At 42.3% G+C, this 23,005-nt stretch overlaps 2 protein-coding genes across 2 annotated transcripts in view; both read right to left on the reverse strand.

Annotated features, from left to right (window-relative positions):
- Positions 1-23,005, reverse strand: part of LOC110173547 (leukocyte cell-derived chemotaxin 1) — a 57,598-nt gene that overhangs the window by 13,622 nt on the left and 20,971 nt on the right. The window lies entirely within an intron of this gene.
- Positions 442-4,048, reverse strand: LOC110173565 (protocadherin-8). Its single transcript, XM_020939594.2, has 3 exons — positions 1,616-4,048; positions 1,242-1,464; positions 442-1,011 (listed from the first exon to the last, which is right to left on the reverse strand). Exons 1-3 carry the CDS (start codon positions 4,046-4,048, stop codon positions 650-652), a joined length of 3,018 nt encoding a protein of 1,005 aa, XP_020795253.1. The 3' UTR covers positions 442-649.

The following is a 23,005-nucleotide window of genomic DNA, read 5'->3' on the forward strand; positions in this document are numbered from 1 at the left end:
GCATTAAGTCTATTGAAACCTAACCCTTGTAAATCAGTAGTCTACAAAATGAAGACTACATCTGGACTGAACTATTCAGTTCATACAGCTGCTTACACGAGGACTAACAGACTAACCTTAATATAGCTAAAAAGATAAGAAAATATGACTGAATTTTTTTTTTTTTATATAGAATATTATATTTGAACCAGCCCATTACCAACATAGGGGTTTAATAATTGTAAGAAAGTTAATTAATACCATTTCAGAGTTTATTTATCAGAATTTGTGATAATAAAAAAAAATCACAATCGCATTCAAGTCTTTTCACCTGATACACTCAGGGACCACTGCCTCAAAGTGCACATGTTTGAGGCAATTTTAAATATAAGCATGCTTAAAGGTCAATAATTACAATGTCATATATACACATCTTAATTATAACTTTATAAAAATAAACTCTTATGTACAAATCTTGCAATATTATACACTTCATGTCCAACAAGTGATTGAATGGACTTCATGTAGAATTTACATTAAACAAAATAAAACAAATAATAAAACATATTCACAGTCTCCATAATATTATCAAATACATTATTCTCTTGTCTTTATAAATTAATTAGTCCTTGATATATTTCCCTAAGTGTGGGTGAAATGTGCTCAGTCTTTAAACATCATTATTGGTGGGGCAGTGTGTTGGGGTTGGCGTGTACACAGGGATGCTGACTTCACTGATCTCTTGCACTCGCACAGGTCTGGGAGGGGTCACTAGCATGTAGTCATACTCTCTGTGCAGGACCTTCTCATAGACACTCTGCAGACCCACGGTTTTGGGGATGTGAGCTTGGTAATAGTTGTCCCTGCGGTTGGGGTCCCGGGGCAGTGAGGCTGTCTTGGGTAAACTGCTGAAGGAGGTCAGAGTGGGGGCTGGAGAGGGGGAGGGTCCCGCGTGGGCTCTGACAGCTGTAGGACTCCAGCAGCGGTCTGAATGACCCAAGACCTTACATTCACTGGTGCACGCCCACAGAGCTGCAGAGAAGAAGACATGCAGTTAAATTTACTGTACACAATGTTGCGCATTCCATTTCACTAACAAATGGTTGCATGTATTTATTTCTAGCTCATGCAGCATATTTTAGTATGGGCAGTTTTAACGTTTGTAACAATAGCTGTGGCACTTGTACTTTAGAGTAAAATAGCAAAATGATGCCAGTGTACAGTTCATAATATGCATGTGGGTGTAGGCAGAGCTTCTTTACCATTTTGTGTGCCCATGGGTGGAACCACAACTCCTTCTTTCTTCAAAGTATCTGCGCTCACGTCACTGTCGCTGTCATTGAAGTCACTGTCTCCTTTGCCACTGTCTTTGCCGCTAAAAACTGGATCCCGAGCAGATATAGTGGTGTAAGAGTTGCCCTTCCAGATGGTGATGGGGCGCACCGCCTCTTTGCCGTTGCCGTAGCCTGGGAGCGTGGAGTATCCCTGTGAGAGAGACGCAGAAGTTAGAGAGGGTCTCGAGGGGTACTACTGTGTTTCTGTGTAGAACGCATGCCATCTCCCTTGCACACGCACGCACGCACGCGCACACACACACACACACACACAAAAAACCCGGCTGTACTGTTGAACTCACCTCGTGCTTGTTCCCAGTGCGCTTGTTGTTGCTGTCTGAGTCGTAGACACAGGGCGCCTCGCTGCCGTCCTCAGAGGCCGAGCACATGTCAGTGCTCCCGGGATGAGCAGAGCTGAATCCAGGCTGGCTAGTGTAGGAGTGTCCATCAAAGGTCACAGAGCCTCCTGTGGTCGAATGCAGCGGGAGCAGCGGGTTGTCCGCCACGTGACCTCTGCCCCGCTCTAAAGTGCCCTTCTCGTGGTAAGACTCGGTGTCCTCCTCACTCTTGTCGCGCTTGCGCCGGTTGCACGTGGTGGCGATGAGGATGATGGCCAGCAGCAGCAGAGTGCAGCTGCCCGCGAGGACCACAATGATCACCACGGACAAGTCCCACTGCACGTGTAAGGGCGCCCCGCTCTCTGTCTCATACACTGAGCGGTCGCTCGGCGGCGCACCCGCCACGATCAAAAAGTGCACAGTTGCAGTAGAACTGAGTGCTGGCCGCCCGTTGTCACTGACAGTGATGGTAACGCGCAGCATCTCGTCGACGTCATGGGAGAGGGCGTGGTTCAGGTAAACATCCCCTGTAGCTTTGTTCACAGCGAATGCAGTGGAGTCACTGGAGGCAAGAGCAAAGGACATCTCTGCGTTCACCCCTTCATCCGCATCTCGCGCCTCCACCCTGGTTACGATGTAGCCACTTGGGGACTCTCGTGGTAGTGAGATCTCTGCTGTTCCGTTGTGCAGTGCAGGCTGCGTGATCACGGGCGCGTTATCGTTCTGGTCCACAATCCTGATGTAAACAGAGGCACTACCAGCCAGAGGTGGGGACCCGCCATCACTGGCGATAACTCGTAACTCCAGCTGCTTCACGAGCTCAAAGTTAAAACTTCGGAGGGCATATAATGAGCCACTTGCTGGGTCGAGGCTAACGAAAGTTGATATGGGAGAACCCATGAAGTAGGTGTCTGCAAGTTTGTAGCTGACCTTTCCATTTGCTCCCAGGTCCTGGTCATGCGCTACCACAGTGGTGATGTAGGCACCGGGTGCATTGTTTTCAGTTACTGCCACATCATACAACGCTTTGGTGAACACAGGTGCGTTGTCGTTTTCATCAGTCAGGCGGATGGTGTAATGCGTAATGGTCCTGAAGGGAGGCGAGCCAAGGTCTTCAGCCACAATAGTCAGATTGTACTCAGGTATCTTCTCGCGGTCGAGGGCACTTGTACTTACAATCATGAAGCTGTCCTCATAGGCCTGCTGTAACCGGAAGTGCTCGTGCCCATAAAGCGTACAGTGCACCTGTCCATTAGCACCAGAGTCACGGTCTGAGGTGCTCACTAGCGCCACAAAGCTTTCGCGCGCAGCGGCTTCTGTGACGTAAGCAATGCCGGCTGTAATGGACGTCATGGGACTGATCGAAATCTCTGGTGCGTTATCATTCACGTCTTGCACTTGGACCACGATTTTGCAGATGGCAGGGCTCGGGTTCGGACCCAGGTCAGTAGCCTGGACATCAAACTCATACGTGTTTTTGGTCTCAAAGTCCACTGGACTCTCAAGTGTCAGACGCCCGGTCTTTCTGTCCACGCGGAATAACTGGCGAATCTCCTGTGGCACCTGGTTTCCAAAGCCATAGACCACCTCTCCATTTAACCCCTCGTCCGGGTCCTCTGCGTTTAGGTCCAGCAGCAGCGTGCCCACGGGCGCGTCCTCTGCCAGTTCCACAGAGAAGCTGCTCCGGTCAAACACAGGGCTGTTATCATTGTAGTCTTTTACCTTAATGTTGATGCGTGTGGTTCCAGAGCGGGACGGGGTGCCACCATCCATTGCCACAAGTTCTAGCGCGTAAGACGCCTGCGTCTCACGGTCCAACTCCTTCATAAGCACCAGCTCTGCATATTTAACCCCGTCGGCCCTGCTCAAGACGTCAATAGAAAAGTGACTGTTCACGGAGATTTGATAGCTCTGGATGTAATTAGAGCCCACATCTGGGTCCACGGCAAAGTCCAGTGGGATGCGCGTGCCAACCGCGGTGTTCTCTGAGATCTCGAGGCTGGACTCTTTCCGTGGAAACTCAGGGGAGTTGTCATTGATGTCCTTGACCTCCACCTCAACGTGAATGAGTTTGAATTGCTCTTTGGAGAAACTCACCACGTCAAAAGAGATGAGGCAGAGCTGGCTGTGTTTGCAGAGGCGTTCGCGGTCGATCCTCTCTGCGATGCTGAGTTGGCCGTCGCTCTCCCGGAGTCGGATGAGGGAAGAGTTGAACTGTTTCATCATCCTAAAGCTGCTCCTGGAACCAGAGGCGGACATGTCCTTGGCCAAGTTTCCAATCACTGTACCCGGTGCGTCTTCCTCAAATGTCTGATATTTCACTGTCTTTCCGCGTGTGACAACAGTCATACAGGCACACACAAGGAACACCAGTCCTTTCCACCCTGTTTCACCCATATTGACAAACTTATTCTATTAAAGAGATTTAAACAAACAAATTCCACTTTGATGTTAATATAAAATACAAAAACACACAAAAACTCCTTTCCAAGTTCCCGTTTCTCTCTTGGTTTCGCTTTTGCCTATTGAAAAGCCTGTGATAAATACTCCATATGTCTGAAAGCGCACTGATGCGCTCCTCTCTCTCTTCAGTCTGTGGAGGTGCTCACAGCGCAAGAGGGCTGCAGTGTCTGCGGGAGGGTTTATACGGCGAGGCATGCAAATGAGCGGCGCTGTGACCAATCCGCGCTTTGACTGGGGAAAGGGGGACTTCTGAAAGACCGCTAAGCCCTGTTTTGAGATTCCTAGACTGTGCAGAGAAACTTGGCATCCAATAGCTATGTGGGCTAAACACGGGACTTGATTTAATACATCTTTAGTTTCTGTTCTTGTTTATAGTCCTGGGTCTTTTGAATGCGCGCCGGTGGAGGGGAGAACAGAGATGCGCAGTGTCCCTGAGTAGAGGACAAAGCATCTCAATGGAAAGTCTGCTCGGGAATCATAGGCGCGCGCTGAATGTAAAGAGATGCATGCTTAAAACTGTCCAGCTAGATCCACGCGTCTTGTGTGCGTATCACACCACACGGGATCAAAGGCTGTACCCATGACCTCTCCACTGCGTATCTGCTCCAACATTACTTTTCGCACATTCACTGGACGTGTTTTGCAATCTCTTCAACCTTTACCTGTTTATTTCAGCTGACGCACCACAACAAGCACAAGCAACAGTCCAACAATGTACTAATAGAGCTTTTATTGTTTATTTTATTCAAATTAATAAATCCCACAAATTTGCTCCGCTCATATTCTACACCCCCTGTGTGCTGTAATCTAGTAGCCTAGGCTAATTATTAGGTGATCTCCAAAGAGAGATCATATCAAAATGACTATAGCCTACTATAATTTGACTGCTCACGTGATGTCTTGTGAGGGCAGACAAGGGTGTTTTTAATTAAAGCCTCTTCCCGGCCTCGCCTGCCAGAACAGAGCGTTGCAGGTGAAGACACAAACGATCCAACACGGTCATTCTGGAGCCCGTTACAAATGGGATTTGGATGAAAACGCAGGGGGGATTTAGGGGATCTCAATAGTGAGATTATATCAAAGGCATATGAAGCCCTCGTTAGTAGCAGCGGGATAATGGCATGGCAGGGTCTTTCTTTGCAGCAGTCCACGCCGGTATTGTGGCCCTTGTGCGGGTCGGTGGGGACCCTAACCCCCGCCGTCTACACGCACTTCTATGTCTAACTGCAGCATAATGAGCCAAGGCCCCTCATCGCCCCCCTTTGTACAGAGCTACCCGGTTCAGCATGACTCTTTTCATTGTGAGAAGATGGGAGATGAATTGGCCTGGACATTGGGGTCTCTACTATTAAAATACATTTAGAAAACGACCGGGGCCCCGTCACGGCTCTTTAAGAAATGTTCTTATATTTTCTTCTCTGCCCAATCCGGCCCCATCTCCCCCTCTTTTCCACCCACAACGGGCCTTTCAGAGGCAACACTTGCGTTGCAGTGGAAGCTAATATAAGTTGGCATGTTTCATAAAGAACCCATCTGCCACAGAAAGTCAAAGAGCGGACACCTGAATGAAGAGTGGCCTGTGCATCAGTCTGCACGTTAGATGCAGGTCATGACAAAAAAAAATAATAAAATAAAATCTGGATTACTACTTAGCCTATATCAGCAAACTACAGCCTATGAAAGTAATGAGTTTGAAAACCCAAGTGGTCAAAGTTGTTGTTACATAAGTATGGGAATGTTGTTGATCCAGCATTTCCAGTCCACAGGGTCTTGCACCCATCATGCATTAAACTTCATCTTAACATAAAAGTAGGATGTAAATTAAAGTGTAGCGTGTTAATTATTTAAATAAGAATTTTGCAGACTGAAATGTATAGAGGCAACAGAGTTTGGCACGGGTCTATAGATTCACATCACTTAAGTTGGACTGATGAAGAGAGAGATAGGCTATCGTGGAAAATTCTGTTTACTTCACCATTCATCATTTTCAGGCATAGCATATGCCTATAATGTAGGTTTCTTTAACGGCGTTGTGTTGTTTAATAAAGCAGCTACCCACTACTCTGGCCATGAACAGTTAAAGAATAGTTCTATGATGAATATGTGAGACTGTGTTGGTGTATACAAGGCCTTTCACTCCAAACTGTCTTGAGTGAAGCTTGCTAACAATGTTTTCATTTCTATGAATGGTAATGTTTACTTCTTTTCACTACATTTATAGTCTATAGGCATTTAAAAATGCTCCACATTCTCTCAGTCACGCAGCGCGCTCAAAATGTTCTTTACGCACAAAGGGTCCCGGATTAAAAAATTGCGCGTGCACGTGAGCGCGCCATAGCCTATAGAATAAGAAAGGGACAGTTGTGGTGCTTGTGTTGGACAGGCTTATACATCCAAGGAAAGCTCACTACACCTAAAAGACGTCTCTCACGTGACCACCGTGTCACTCTCGCCCGTCTGCACGCGAGTTCAACAATAGCAGAATTAGAGAGAGTTCTAAAATCCCTCTATTCTTCACGGGACATATTAGCATTTTCTTTAACATATATAAATATATCTTTAGACCCCTCCCTCACGTCCACTTGGGCTTACTTCACCATTGTGTACCCATTTGCTCGAGTGATCGCAGGGTATTCGGGGTCTGAGCCGCTCGCCCGATCCGTGCCTCTTGTTGGAGCTTATCTCATTCAGATGGAAATAGGCGATTTGGTATCTTTTGTCCCACAGATAAGCAGTGTGGGGAGACAGTGGACTCAGGGGCAGCAGGATAAAAACAGAAGTTGCTTGAGTTACGGGGGGGTCCTCTAAGATAATCGATCATACTCTGGACCCCCTTCAGCCGCGCGCTCGCCCGTCTTGGATAACCTTTGGTTAACTCGCGTGCCATCCCGAGCAGCACTGTCCTAATTGGTTCCCATCACTAATTATCCAATTATCGCCTCCCAGTGGAGAGCGTGCACTCCAGGCTCGTCAGAGTAATGGCCTCATCCTCTCCTATTGATGACAATGATTAGGACTGAAAGCGTCCATCAGAGAGCAACACTTAAAACTTCGCGTCGGTCTTTAACAGAGAGCACTTCACCCGTAGACCTGCATTGTGGTTATTGTGCTTGAAATGTATGTCTGTTAAACTGAGTACATGTTAAAGTGGTACGCAGTTTAATTAACCTTTTCTGCATGAAGTGGGATACGGCAAAAATACAGTTACTTGTGTAGACTAGAGAAATTTGGGTCACAACATTTCTACGTGGCACACATCTGAAATCATGTAACTCTGCTGACAATGCAGAATTTAAGAAATTGAGACAAGGAGATTATGGGTGCACTTCCGCGCAACACGTGAGAAGCGGGATAAAGTGTTTATTAAGGGGGTATCATATATTGCAACATGAAGCCACATGTGCATTATAGCAGGTTATAGACACAATTGCAATCACTTATAGTTTCGATCCAGTGTGGATGTCACAGGGCAATTATAGCTAACTATAAGTATAGACTATATAGCGCTAGAGAGGTTGAGGCGAGTCTGGCAACTAATGTGGAGAGAGCAGCCGGCGGAGACTGGCACCAGAATGACTCCAGATTGATAACGTCCAGTTACATTAAACATTTATTCTCCTCTATTCTGCAGCGCCATTCTCTTAGTTAACTTCTGTGCCCATCCATCACCTTCCAGCCCATCTGGCGCTGATAGCTGCAACACTTTGAATAAATTCCTCCCGACAAACAAAACGGTTAACATCTCATGAATACAGCTTTTTACCCTCTCGCACAGATTGAGGGGAAAGTTTAGGGCTAGTGGAGTAACTAGTGCAAAGAAATCTGTCCTGGGACACTCCCTCTTCGCTTCCACTTCATTACCAGTATTGTAGTGAGGAGCGCGCAATCTGTGCGGCCGTCTCCGCCCGCCCCAGCCAGCTTTCTAATGAGTTTCCAATGATGATTTAAAGCTCGCATAGAGGCTATTCCTCCAAACTCCGCCCACTCCCCAATCTTATTCTTCCATTCATTGGCTTTGTTTAGCTGTTTCCATCGCTGGCATTTGGGCGTGATTCAGGAGAGGTCACTGGGATACAGATTCACACATCACGCGAATAAAAGGACGATATATGGAGGAACCAACACAAATGTGCCCCGAGAGTAGAAACTCGAGTGGAGGAATTAAGGCTGTGTCTGGAGCAATGTGAATCTGTGAATGTTTAAGGCCGTTTTAAAGTCTACCCCCAGAGAACATTATACAACCTTTTATGTCATTACCATTTGCTTTTCACCATTGTTTTTTATCAACATGTAGCAATTATGTTATAATGTGAATATGTGATACTAACAATATTTCAGACTAGAGTTAAAGAATAAACTACATCCAGCAAGGTCCAGAAGGTCCAGAAGGTCACAAGAATATTGTGCTAGTCCATCTGGTGTGCTTTATACAGTTAGTCCAGTCTCAGTTCAACATAACATGTATTGATACTTCAGATCTCTCATCTTCTATAGTTGCTTTATAATCCAGCCCCTGAAAGAAGTGGCAATGTATGCCCAAGCTTATATTGCAATGACGTTTGATGACATCTTTCAGCACAAAGCCAAATGTTAATTACCTGAAAGAATGACACCAGTAAGGAAAAGTTAAATCAAAGTGGCAGGTCTCTTATTACACAGGCCCTATATGAGGCCACAAGTGTGTTTCTATGACTGTATTCACACTGCATTTCAGGTGTTGGTCCTGGGTTTAGCCTGATATTGATGTTCACACTTGCATACACACAACATAAAATTAGCATTAAACCTGGGACTAAACTTAGAGCTGGACCAAAACAAAAGCAAGACTAAACTAGGACTAGAACAGGACCAAACGGCTCAAACCAGAAACGAACTATAGGATATACTGTACGTGTGAATGCACTGTGCTCTTGCTGGTTTTGCTACGCAAATTTAGGTTTAGTTCTGGATTTGGTCCCAATTTGATGTGTGGTTTGAGTGCAAGTGTGAATGAAGCATGTATGCTATTTTGAGCCAGTGTTACTATTGCTGACTCTCCTCTTCCAGTTCTTATTATGACAGGAGGTGACAGTGGCAGCAGTGTGATCCAGTGAAAGACTGCGGGGGCTCGCTGTGCACACCTGATGGCTCTATGAGCCAGATTGTACCGTGCTTGGGATGAACAGATGGACTGGATGAGTTAAGAGAAGCGTGGAGGAGGGGAGTGCCAGGCGTCTGCATATCACTCATGTGAAGTTATGTCTCACCCTTTGTTCGTCTCCGTGGCTAAATCACTTTACTTAACCATACGTCTTTAAATTTGTGAGGCTGAGTCCTGCTCTCTCAACTTATCTTCTCTCTTTCAATGCCTTTGGACAACAGTGCTATGTTTTGCATTCCCATTTATGCCCCCATCCTACAGTTTGCCTGATCTTCAATAATATAGATTTTGTTTTAGAAGAATAACAGTACTTTCAGACTCCACCTCCACACTTAACTGTTATGGCCCCAGGGCCATATGCATTGTGCCCCTGGGATTGCTTTGTTAAACATGAAAAACTATTAAGGATATTGATAACAAGTAAAGGAATTTAAGACAGTGGCTCATATTGTAGTTAAACTGCAAAAGCAAGACCAATGGCAATCTTATTATTTCTATTATATTGTGCAAATTAATTGATATTACTTTTTTCATAATTGCCCTTCAGTTTTGGGAAAGAAATCTGGGACAGACTGCAATTTGACATTTATATAATAGTCATCTCAAATATTACAAGTTATTCATTTAGTACTTAGTACTTTTAATGGTTGTCCTTAAATATTGCAGTTAGAGGACAACATGACTTCTTAATAACCAGTTACAGGCTCACTACTTGTGACTACAGATTTCGGCTTTATGTTGAAGAATGACCTTTGACCTCTTGCACCACATGTGGGGACTATACACTTCACTAACAGGAGGTCCTAAAAGTTGATGCTAGATAGCATACTCTGAAGGGAAGGTCTGCTTTGATAGGTCCTACAAAGTGATGAAGTTAGTATCTCAACCTACCACAAAAAAAGTAAAACAGTAATAAATAAAAACAGTTTAGCCAGTGCTGTCAAATCAGTACCGGCAGAGCAGACCATCTAGCATTAATCGTCCTACCAAGTACATTGTAGCAGCAGATTCTAGTAACTGCCCTCTGTCTAAGACAAATCTGAAAAGAAAAAGCTTCTCAGGGTGGATTAATCAAGCTACCAAGAACATTTCATAAACTGTTACTTTCTCTTTCTGGAATTAGATACTGAATAGTTTAAAAGCGCATGTCGACTTTTCCTTAACAATCAGCTGAACAAAATGCTCAAGAGATGAGCTGTCAAACGAATAAGACACACTTTTGGTTTGCATTTTCATAAAGGATTCCAGTATCACAGACAAACTTTTATGCATGTGCTCTGCTGCAAATCCCACTGTGTATTAAAACATTTTGAGTCTTATTAGCTCTTTCACTTTTACCAACCCAGTAACCTACTTCACGTTGTCTCTGAGTCACTGAAGACAACCACTGAGTGCATAGGTGCCAAGGTGGGATTGTGCCTTCAACTCCCACTCTTTATAATTCTTCCATCTTATCTCCTTCTTCCTTCCTACCTTTCCTCACTCCCTTTCTTGCATCGCCTTCCCTGTTTCGAGTCCCTGCAGTGCTATTTAGAGCTGGAGCTATATTAATATGACTAAAGAGGATTGTACAGGTAGCTCAGGTCCAGCTGGCTGTAAAGCTCAGTGTCGCAGCTCTCCTCTCACACAACATAGCTCCCCTGTTTATAGAGTCACCCTCAATAAACAATGCTATACAATTCTCTTTGAACAGCATATGCCCCGTGTACAACAATGCAAAACATGGACGCCACAAACAGTACCTCTCTGAATGAGCCTTTGAAGAGACTCCACTGTTTTCCTCTGGGTATAAACTATATTCCCATCGCTATAGATTTATACCCAAACCAAAACGTACCAAAGTAAGAAGAGTGCACATATATCTATCGGGCACTATAAGGCTAATCAATTTTTTAGCAGCCCAGCCTTGATTGTTCATGCAGGCCGTGAGGAGGCTAATGAGGCGAGCCTGCAAAGACAATGTGCTCACTAAAATGGGCTATCTGCTAAAGGACAAAACCATTTCTCACATCCGCTGCATCAGTCACTGTGGTCAGGTGGGGTAGATAGATATACAGACCAATAGTGATGCTGTAGAAGAGGCACTGCTCTGGAGGTGATCTTTGATGTCAAAGTCCACATGCTGTTTGTTCTCTGCAGATAATCGCATATGCAAATGAATAGTGCTTTATGGAAAACTGAATAATGCAATAATGATGTTTTGATAAAGTACAAATCCGATTTGGTTATTCAAAATGCGTCTCACAGATAGAGGAGGGCAGATTATCAAAATATTGATAATACCATGAATGTTGTTGAAGTACTGTATATGCAAACAGAGCTAATACACATAATATATGTTGTAAACTTCCAAATAATGGTATAAAATGGCATTTCTGCACTTTTGTCAGTAATCTTGCTGTCATTATAGTCACTATACATCTTATTTACAATTGATTCCCAAATAGTGATTGGACTTTATTATTACTGAATTACACAAATGCTATCAACAAATACATGTGCTTAGAATAAAGCTAGACCGAAATATTGATAGTTGTTTTTTTTTGCCTTAAATGCATGTAAGCTTAATTTGAAAACTTTATTTGAAGAAGACACTGCACAAAATGGGACTGCACTGGTGTCTTATCGGGTTTGTGGCAAAGTAGGGTGGTAGATGAGTTTGTAATCAATAAAAATTATATATCAGCACTACATACCGGGAGACCTTATCGGATGGTTCCTTTGGGTTCTAAATAATCGGCTATGAAAAAACCCATATTGGTCGATCTCTAGCTCAGAAGGAAACAACGTAAGCATGCCGGTTTCCCTAATCAGACCAGATGAAACCAATGGTATTTAGACATAGAATCCCAAGATAAGCTTAAGTACTTCTTAAATACTAATCCCCAATTGTTATTCTCCTTAACAATATGCTTTTACTACAGATGAAAAATTTTCTGTTCCTTCTACCTGCACTCTACTTTGAATGCACACTTGTGTTTGCACCTGAAAGTATTATAAAGTGTAATGGTTGCAGGACTAAAGATAAAACATCTTCTGAGTGTGCCACATTTGGAGGCTCCTATTGCCACCAAAGCAGAAAACAAACTATGTAAACATGCTGCTCCACGCATGCTCCCAAACACACTCAGTAGGCTGCACCCAATTATCTATGTTCACAATAAACGAGAAATAGGAAAATTAGAGGTTGACCTTCTGAGTATATTCATTCCTATATTACAAAATAAAAGAGGAGAAAACGCAGGCAGTGACAGTTCCTCAGTGAGCCTCGACACAAAGCCAAATGTAGGCTATTTCATAAAACTACAGCCTGTGTCATCAAAGGCGTCCCAGCGGAGGCGTACTCCCTGATCGCTCCTCTCCACTATAAGCGGCCTATTTCTCCACATTGTCTTTGTTTGCAACACTTGTCTCACGTCACCACCAGGAAAAAGCCCGCGCTCGATTCATCCGAACAGTTTGTGTGTCAGAGAGAAAAATAAAATGGGTGAAAGTCTTTAAAAAAATCAGGCTTTTGTTGCCAGAGAACAGAAGGCTGACAAAGTTTTATAGAGGCAGCCATGAAGTTCTGCCTCATTAGATAGAATAGCTGTTCTATATTCAGGGTCTCAGAGGGGCTAACAAACGCAATGAGTGGGCCAAACGCAGTTCGTTCCGCCAGAGCTACAGTCTCTTTGTCTGGTTTCGTGGGAGGGGATGGCGGCCTGGGACTGGGGGGGCTACAGACAGGTTCTTCTAAACCCAGATATCATCACTGCACATGGGAACTAGTGAAATCGACCAGTGCATGAGAAAGCCTCTAGAATTCTAATTGCATCCTAAAACAAGGTCTTTATCACAGACTGATGTGGTCCAGGAGTATGGATCCATGTGTGGAGATATATAAAAAGTACTTAAATTTGGGTTGTTGTTTTTTTTTGCTTCGGTTCCAATTCAACATAGAATGACTTATGGTCATGATAAACATTATTTCATTTGTATATTTTGAATGTCTATATAATGTAATGTGTATGTTAGCTTTTTGTGCCTTGGTGAGGGTGATGGAGAAAGATGAAGAACCCATACTGGAATATGGCCTACTGTAGGTAATAAAGTTACCCAAACACACATTAAAAGGTGCTGTACCTGATTTTAACTTATTTAATTTTTTTTTTTTTTTAAGTTAATTTTAAACTGTTTGTAGAGGACCAAACTAGGCTCATGTGTAAAATCCATGTCTGACATGGTATGGTCTGGGGATACAACCATTTCTCTTAAAATGTTTTAATTTAACTCAAAGGTGTGTGGGGTCCTCACAAACTGCAAAAGCAAAACTTAAGTTGTCGAAAAGAAAAAAAAATGGCCTGACTTGTACAGGGTTTGCGGCTGTGTCATTTGCATGCACTGTGTAATTTTAACTGCATTTATATTTAAACAGTGCTCAAGCCTAAACTAACTCCTGAAGGCTGTGCCTCTGCATATTTTTGGTAAAATCCACATTAAGGACACAACTCAGAGTTGTCCTTAAAGATTAGAGATGGATTAGGAAACCATCTAAAGTTCGTGTGGCCCTGATTTGAACTGATATCCTGTGATTGCACTCAGATTTGGGCATAATAAAGCTTTGCCACTGTTATTCCCATCCCTCTGTGTGCGATCATTTATAAGAGGCAGTGTTCATTGATAAGTTAATAGGCCTGTTGTATTCTTCTCATTAGTGCTCAATGCGACTGTAATATGGGCTATTAGGACTGTTTAGCGCTTGCGTCAGAAGACGTGGGTATTTGTTGGGCAGATGGACGGAGCTCCGGGGCTACCCTCACCCCTGACCCCCTACAGATGTCCCAGCCCAGCCTGAGCTCTGGCACGACGGACTGGAAAATCAGTAATACACCGGAACCAACTTGTCAATACGCAGAACAATTAGGCGCGTTTGAGCGCCAGATCTGGCTGCGCAGCAGCGCTCTTTACGCAGTTATTACAGCGGGGATGAAAGAGGGAAAGGGGCCGTGCGGTGCCTTTCTATGAAGGTCTGTTTGACCGATGCCTCCTGCATGAATGGGACTCTGGTGGTCATACATAAATTAAGAGGTTAAGTGAGCCATCAGGAACAAATGTTTGCATTTATTAACTCAGAAGAATGGCTCCCAGCAGTGAACTCACAGCCTGCTTTTCCTTCGACGTGAATTTTAAGTGCGTTTCTAACTGGCTCTAGTGGGCTGATTAGTTTAGCCTATGTACCAGTTTGTGTGCGCTGATCAATCAAGTCCAATTAACTTCAATGAGCACTGCTCACACTCTCATATTAGCTTTATATAGTGCAGTGCCACTCAACATCATCACAAGTTTAAGCCAGTGCTTTTCTCCACGAGAGGACGACTTTCTTCGGATTATTGATTCTTAGATGTGTTGAATAGTCACACTCTCACTTAAGACCATGCCCATACAAAGAATTAACTTACTTGCTTTAACGCTAATGGACAGGTAGATCCATGATAGGCCTATATACTTATAACACAGACTGCAAGTGAAAGAGCTAATGCAAAAACGTTTAAAACCAATAGCATCGACAGGAGATGTCCACAAGGCTCGTTACGCAGAACAAACATCCCGCGCGCTTGAGGAGGGCTCCCGCAGGAATGCGTGAGGCAGGTGTAAATTTAAACTGTTAATGAGGCGCATCAAAAGCATCAAAGAGCCTCGTGCTGCGCCATAGTCCACTGTAGACAAAAGCCATGAGAGTTTTCCTCGCTAAACGGCTCAGAATAGATCCGAGCTGCGGGAGTCACATTGTAGCCACGAACCCCTCCGGTCACGAGCACGCAACCAGCAAAGTCCCACGAGGTCATCTTCTAACGAGACACTCCGAAAGTCTGCTTAACACGCGCAATAAACACCCAAATGACCGGCACTTTCACTGCATTCAGGATTATTTTCATGATTGTGACTGTGTAGTTTAGTTTCCATAACAGACGAGTTATAGGCTACAGATGAATAAATAAATGAATGTGGTGATCCACGACTGGTCGTGTTTGGAAATTATTGATTTAATAATGCACCAGACTGGTATTATACTTTCTATTAAAACATTGCAACATTTTGAGGATCTTTTCACGTTTAAAATGATATTTCTAGTACCAAACCTACAGATGTAATAATTTCATTTTTTACTAGAATTCTTATTATGTCGTAGACTTTTATGTCAGGATCCTTAAAGGTTCTACATTAAGCAAAATTGGCTCTTGTGAGCTTTAAGCCATGTTATAATGTTGTTACCTCCTCTAAAAGATACCTGGAGTTGTGTTTTGTATCATTTACACATTTGAGTAATGCTTTATTATTAGCATCAACATCTCCAAAGCTGAAAATGCCCTATTCCACCTTGTGATGTAATTTAGTGGTAATTTTCAAGTTAACAGCTCCTTCAAAACACAATGGAACACTACCTGTATTACCACATGACATCACAAGGTGGAATAGAGTGTTTTCTGTTTGAGAAAATAACTCTAAATATGCAGAGTTTGTGTTAAACATGTCTGAATAAAACAAAACACAACTCCTGGTAAGCTTTTAATAAGGAAACAACATTATAACATAGATCAGAAAATAGTGTGATATGGGCCCTTTAAATTCAATTCACATTTGCAGCATATTGGCCTACCTGTTTCTCTTGAACACTTTTCTTCCCTCCTTCTCTTCCACTGTTCTCTACCAAGGCACATTTTGGCATTTCTCTTTTGTTCCCAGTCATATTTCAAATCGCTCAACATCTCATTTTGTCAATAGTGGTCAGTCCGGGTCAGTGCACTGGTCTTTGAAGCTGTGGGAGATTCAAGCATTCAGACCATAATGACAGCCTGGATCATCTTTCCTTTGTTCAGCCTTCTGTCACTAAACACGAGTTACACGCACATTTCTCTTGTACTTAATTGTCATTTGAGACTTAGAGACATACTTTTAGGATGTTGGTATAGTCTTGTCCAACCCATCTGTGCAAGTGTCACCCAAGTGTTTCAGGTGATACAGACAAAAAAAAAATAAATGATGAAAAGAAAGTCAAGTTGATCAATAAAAAGATAGTTTTGCGGAGGAATTTATTTATTTATTTTTTTCTTTTTGTTGGTTGGTTGAGACATGAGTATCAGATATGCAGTTGCAGCTAAATCTCAGACTGCAGATTTAGTTGACTTCTGAGATCTTGATAAGCAGTAACAGAGGTGGGTAGTACTCACTGACATCACTTGCACAAGTTTTGAATCAATTGTACACTTTAGTTTTCTGACAAGACTTTTACTTTCACTTATATTTAGTTTGAAGTAACAGCACACTTACTTGAGTAAAACACTCTTACTTTGTTCTTTGAAAATACCTCAATTTGTGAATTATTTTGTCCGTCCGATTAGAATAATTCATCAATCATAAATCTCATTTTAAATAATTCAAGTAGTAGTTCCTCCAAATATTTTTTATTCTTTTTTGAGTAATTATTTAGGTCACAACTTTTTACTTCTACTTGAGTAACAATATTTTAAAGAATGTTACTCTAAGTTGATTAACATTTTGGCTTCTCTACCCAGCTCTGAGCAGTAATCACAAAAGTACTACCTCTTGTCTTTCGGTGTCGCTTAAGGGCCCAAAGATCAGACAATCCCATACATCTAATTTACTAACACAAAAACTCTGCCTGTGCTTTGAGTTGCACAGATAGCCAATTAACCTAATTTGTTGCCAGATATTCCTCTAGTTATCCTTTATAGTAAAACTTTTTGTTCTATTTTGCATTGAGGATTCTGATGACCTCCGAGCTAAAGTCCTTGAACCACTCCCTGATAACAAATGCAGCGCTGGCTTGGTTAAAATTGTGCATTTGAGTAACATTTAGATTTGTGTCACTTCTGAACTTCAAAGCTCTCTGTTTTATGCTGCGCCCTCCTCTTTGATATTGCCACAGTGACCTTTTCCATGTTATTTTAATTCATCACACTTTCATATAGGAGTCGGAAAATGCTCTTATGTTTCTTATGGGTGAAACTAGTAGTGAGTCTTAACTAAAACATGATAAATTGTCCTCAGGCGTAAGAATAACACATTTGAATGATGAAATCCAGCACAGCTCCCCTTGGCAGACAAATTCCTCTAAATCCTTACATCTTGCAGGGCAGCGGTAGAGAGGTGGGTTTGGGGAAATTGGCTCAAAGTGTTTGCGTATGTCCCTTAAGGTCTGATGGTTAGCAGTAGGTAAAATACATGTGTGTATCATTTAAATAAAAGACAGATTATTTAAATGTGCCTGTGTGATCCACTAGAGGGCCGATAAAAACCCCACACAACCCCAGTCTGAACACGAAGCAGCATTTTAAACAGGCACATCAAATGAACTAAATGTGGTATAGATGTAAATGTTTTACTCTCAATCGCCTGTTGTTAAGGATCATTAATAAAAGATGTATGCATATAAGTGCTCCCTAAAGTAACATCTGCATTTGTTTCATCTTATAATAATTCAAGTGTGGAAAATAGTACTGTAGATGAAATATGAAGGTCATTCCTGCTTCATTGTTTGTTTGACTGAAGAATAGGCACATGCTGTCACAGGCGAATGGATTTTTTATTGGTCCCAAGCCTGGATAAATTGAAGGGATTGTATCAGGGGGACATCCCACACTAAAACACATGTCAAATCAACATGCAAATTGCTGAATGCTGGAGGCAGGAGAATTGCTGAGGGAAAAGTGAAAAGAAAAGAATATATTAAAGTCAAGGCTGAACAAATAGGTGTAGACACTGAATTATAACCATGCTCGATAAACCTACAAGCAATCATGGTGTATTCCGGAGACCAAAACAATATGTCTTTTGGGTTAAGGGTCCATATAAGACTATTTGCTGATCTTTGTTATAATGTTGTCTCCTCACCACAAACATACCTGAAGTTGTGTTTTGTTTCATTCAAATGCTTAACCCACAAACCCTGCATATTTAGGTTGAGTTTTTCTCTCAAACAGAAAACACACTGTTCTACCTTGTGATGTCAGGTGGTAATACAGGAACTGTGTGTTTTTTATCTCCATACACCTTAACTAGAATTATTTGAGTGAGCCCTGGAATTGCCAACCTCTATTGAATTAAAGGTAAAAGGTAGCTGGTAATTTGAAAACTTACGCTTTCATGACATCACAATGGAAAACATATTAAGCTTTGAAGATGTAGACAGACTAATAATAAAGTATTACTCAAGCATGTGTAAATGAAACAAAACAAAACTCCAGGTATGTTTTTGAGAAGGTAACCTGGGTTAAAGCTCAAGAGTAAATTTTGCGTAATATAGGACCTAAGGATTTAAGTTTCCTTTGAGAGTTCACACTTCACTAATTGGTTAATTTCATCTGCCACTCACTTGGAGCACAGCAAAGGCCGGGACGGGAAGGAGAAATGGGTCAAGATTTGGGCATAGAGCTGCATTAAACGCTTCACCCTCTTTTTGCTTACATATGTCTTATCCGAAACATAGTGGCCAGAAAGAAAAAATTGTTAACACAGTTGGCTTAATTTATGGAATTGAGACTAGAAATACACAAATGTAAAAGAAATATTTTGGTCAGTCTAAACCACTGCAGATATATTTAAAGAAGTCTTGGAAGTTCTAGTCCTAGTCTCAATAGAAAGGTTGCTGGTCAGTCTATAATATTGCAGATATGATGAAACTAGTCTATTATTTGTGCTGAATCTGCAGTAGCTCTGGGCAGAAGAGAGGCATTTACACTCATTAGAAGTGTGAAAGGTCCTCTTGTGGGACGACACGCTCAATACTGGAGCTCTGAATTAGTGACCGCCGGGACTGTCCCACTTCAAGCCTTTGGAGAGCTGATGGATGACAAGTCACAGTTTGACACTTTGGCGTGGCATTGCGTTGCGTGTACTGTTTGTGTGTGTGTGTTTCAGGGGCATAACAAACAAGATGGAGGGGGGCAATCTCCTTCTACCTGTCCTCCTCTCTCCTGTCCCACGCCTGTCACTCATTCCTCATCCTTATAGGACAGTGAAGGTGGCGCTCCTCCAAAGCATGCCCTAGTTTCCCCCCTCCACCCTCATACAGAATGGAAATGAGCTCCTCAACTTATGTCGCTGAAAACGTCTGTCTGATTTTAATTAACGTGGGTGATAAAACAGTGCTGTGTGTCTATATCTTACAGCCACGTCCGCCTTCTGTGTGTAAATGTGTGAGGCAGTGACAGAGCGCTGAGATCCATAATTTAAATGAACGCCCAGAGCGGCTCAGAGCTACACTGATTTCAACACTCTCCTCGCACGTCTCCTCAACAAGCATCGCTCTCGGTGGTGGTGCGCACACAGCTGCTCCGCTCCTGTATTTTTAATTGTGGTTCATGCTCCAGCATAATAAAACTTCACCTACCTCATTCTCATACCACAATATGGAAGAGTCGGGCTGGATAACTAGAGTTATTTACACTATGTAGAAATGGTTTTAACATCTTAATCTTGGTCAAAGTCATTTGTTTGCTGAGGTCTGCTTAATGAGGGTGTTACGAACAAACTTAAAAGATCTACATTTGTAGTTTCTGCGGCTAATACAAAATTTATATTTATATTTCATACTAAAGCCATTTGTTAGACTTCTCAGGTGTTTGTGTGCACTTGGAACATAGAACTGAATATCTTCACGGTAATTTACCATGGGTCATTACACATATTTGAATGACTCTTTGATAGTGGGAAAAGGACTGCCAACCCATCGTAACACAGTGAGGAGGGTATTAAGACACCCTCTAAAGAGAATGTGAATCAACTACTGAATGCACATGAAGCTGAAGACCACACTCAACCAGGAATATTGTATTTCCTCATTCCTGTCCTGTGTGACTCTTCACTGCCATCCCATCACTGCCCGTCTTTGTCTTATTTTCACTGATGTCTTAAGCCACTAATATGAAATCCATTATTTCTCCCCTCCATTATTATGGCATAACCTTTCAGTTAGTTCAATTAGTTTATCATATTTAACACTGTAAAACAGAAACAAAAAAATTACAAAAAGGCAGTGTTTGAAAAGAGGTTTATTAACCCTACCCCTATTTAAAAAGAGAAATATTATACCAGTCTCATCATCAAAGCCAAACCATAAGCCACCTCAACCTCTCCATCTTCTCCTTTGTTTCAGGGACCAATAAAATATGTTTCTATTACTGGCATCTTTACCTGTCAGGGTCCAAGCGCCAATGTCTATCCATTCATTGCAAAAAAAAGATGTTCAAAAATACTGTCTTAGCATCACTTTGGAAATACCAGTTTTCTCTGTTTCCAAAGATATCCATTGTTTCAGGACTCAGAAAGTGACTGCCTTTGTTACTATACTACTGTGGAGTCTCTTGTCATTGGTGTAAAAAGAGACAATTAATCATCCACGCCTTTGGTTTGTAGTGATGTTTTGCGTGTCTTTGCCTTAGATATTCATAATCCATACAACTCATTATCTCAAAATGTTGCATATATACATTTAATTTACAATGTATACATTTCCTTGTCACTGTATTTTTAATTGTAGATGTTGTCGCCCTCCCTCGCTAAATACAGAGTTGCTAGTTGAGCATCTCTGAGTGTTTGTCATTGGGTGTATTTATAGCATATTCTGTCAGACAATGTTCTCCATTTGTGTGTATTCATTTGGAAATAATAACATTGACAAGTGCTAGAGAGATGGAGGGGTTGAGAGAGGGAAAGGGACTCGTTTTGAGCATGTTTCCACTAACGAGCTGTATTGTGCTGCAGGCGATGTGTATGATAGCTTCAAGCCGCTGTGTGTCTGAGTGGAGCACTGTGTGTTGGGCGCCTACTTATTGGCAGCTGAGGGATCTTAACAGCCCCTCATTTTTATCATTTGTCTGTGCTTCTCACCTGTTTTCCCCCCTACTCCATTGTAGAGTTTGTTCAATAACAGTCCATGTCTGTTGTTAATGAAATATATTATCTATTCACAGCTTCACACAAAGTCCAGATCCCATTAGCTTTAATATTTCAGCAGAGTCGTCGCCATCGGCCATGTCACCACCTACACCCCAGGGACGCAGATCCAGGATCAGCCAGTCTTGTCCTTAACCACGGAAACTAGCAGAGGACACAAGGGCCAATCACACTGAGCTGACCTGAGCTGAGCTAGCACCATCCAATCCCAAGAGTCACCCTATTCTGGCACTTACAGCAGTATAACGCCAACCAAAATCACAACTCTACCATTTCTGCAAATTCAACACAAGTGGGACACATGTTTCAGTGTAATAGCATTGACAGACTCATTGTGACCTTGGTCCTATGACTTTGCCAGTAGCATGGGCAGAACGTGTACTGTACAGTAGAGATTGGATTACACTGAGCTAAAAGTGTAACCATGTTTACAGTAAAAGAAGTCATTTCAGGTTTTTTAAGGTAAATGGTTCACCCCGTGATATTTCTTGAAACTCCAATACAAGAATGTACCACGGTACTCTTTCCTCCATTGCTCCATGTAGTACTGCCACCAATACCAAGGTATGTGCAGTGTGTAGTAAGTCTGGAGGGGTTACAATACCTGTAAGATGTAACACCAAAATTCATATTATATTGTTATATCTAACTAAACAAGCAAACCATAAGATTAGCTACAACAAGTCTTATGAAAAGTGAATGAAAGACAGCTTGTACATTTTCAACCCACTATACAGTAATCTATTGCTATTATAGGAGAGTAGGAGACTACCTTCCCTAGTAGCAAACAAAATGCAAACCCACTCTCCATCCATACATTTTGAAATGCCTAGAACAGAAATTTTCCATTAGTGTAATGCTTTTAATTATTTCTGTTGATTGGGTTGGTCCTTCCCTTTGGCCACCAGGAGCAGCAGACAGCAGATGAGCAGGGGGAGTGGGTGGGCTTTAGGCTCTGAAGCCTCTGATTAGACCCTGGGTTTGAAGTGTTCGATATGTGTGCTTTCACAGCCCCCTCTGAAATTATAACTCATTCAACGTCACAAAGGCTTCAAAAGTGTAGGCAGAGGACGGCGCGCACGTTTAGGCATTCTGTTAGAAGGTCTCTGCTCTTTGAGGTGCAATATTTCCCTTTTGTTCTGAATTTCGTGCCTGTGATCAATTGGAATAGAGAGCTTTCTGCATAATAGTGCTCTGTCTATCTGTGTTTCATCTGTCTGTCCGGCTGCGTGTGAGGCTCAAAGTGAAGATCTCATTGATGGACAAGAATTTGTCTTTGTGCTCACCCGAGGAAAAAAATGCTTTGTAGCTTTACACTGTCAACAAGGTTACCCATATCCACACAGATCTGACAAAACATTATGACCACCAACATACTGTGGCTCCATATAGGTCGTTATGTCAAGTTATATGCCATTAGTTTTCAGTTTCTATAAAAGGTCCATTATTCATCATTCTTCAGCAATGTGATCTACAATTGGTACTTAATCTGTTGGATTTGAGCCAAACATTACTCTTTTATCTTCAGTTTGACAGTACACTAAATACTGACCACTGCAGACTGGGAAAATCCCACCAAAGTTACAGTTATAAAAACTATGCGTGTAGAGAAGATGGCAAAGGTTGTAAAAAAATAGCCACTGAACCTTCCTGAATAGTTACTTAGAATGACCTTGATGGAACAATTATAAGACCACATAGTAACAATTTTTAATTGAAATTGTATTGTATTACACATTTTTCTTAGAATCAGAATCTAATTTAATGTTGTACTACACTAACTGTGGCACATT

The sequence above is a fragment of the Boleophthalmus pectinirostris genome, unplaced genomic scaffold (assembly GCF_026225935.1).
Source record: "Boleophthalmus pectinirostris isolate CB_2022bp ecotype Guang Dong unplaced genomic scaffold, ASM2622593v1 HiC_scaffold_16, whole genome shotgun sequence".
Lineage (NCBI taxonomy): Eukaryota > Metazoa > Chordata > Actinopteri > Gobiiformes > Gobiidae > Boleophthalmus > Boleophthalmus pectinirostris.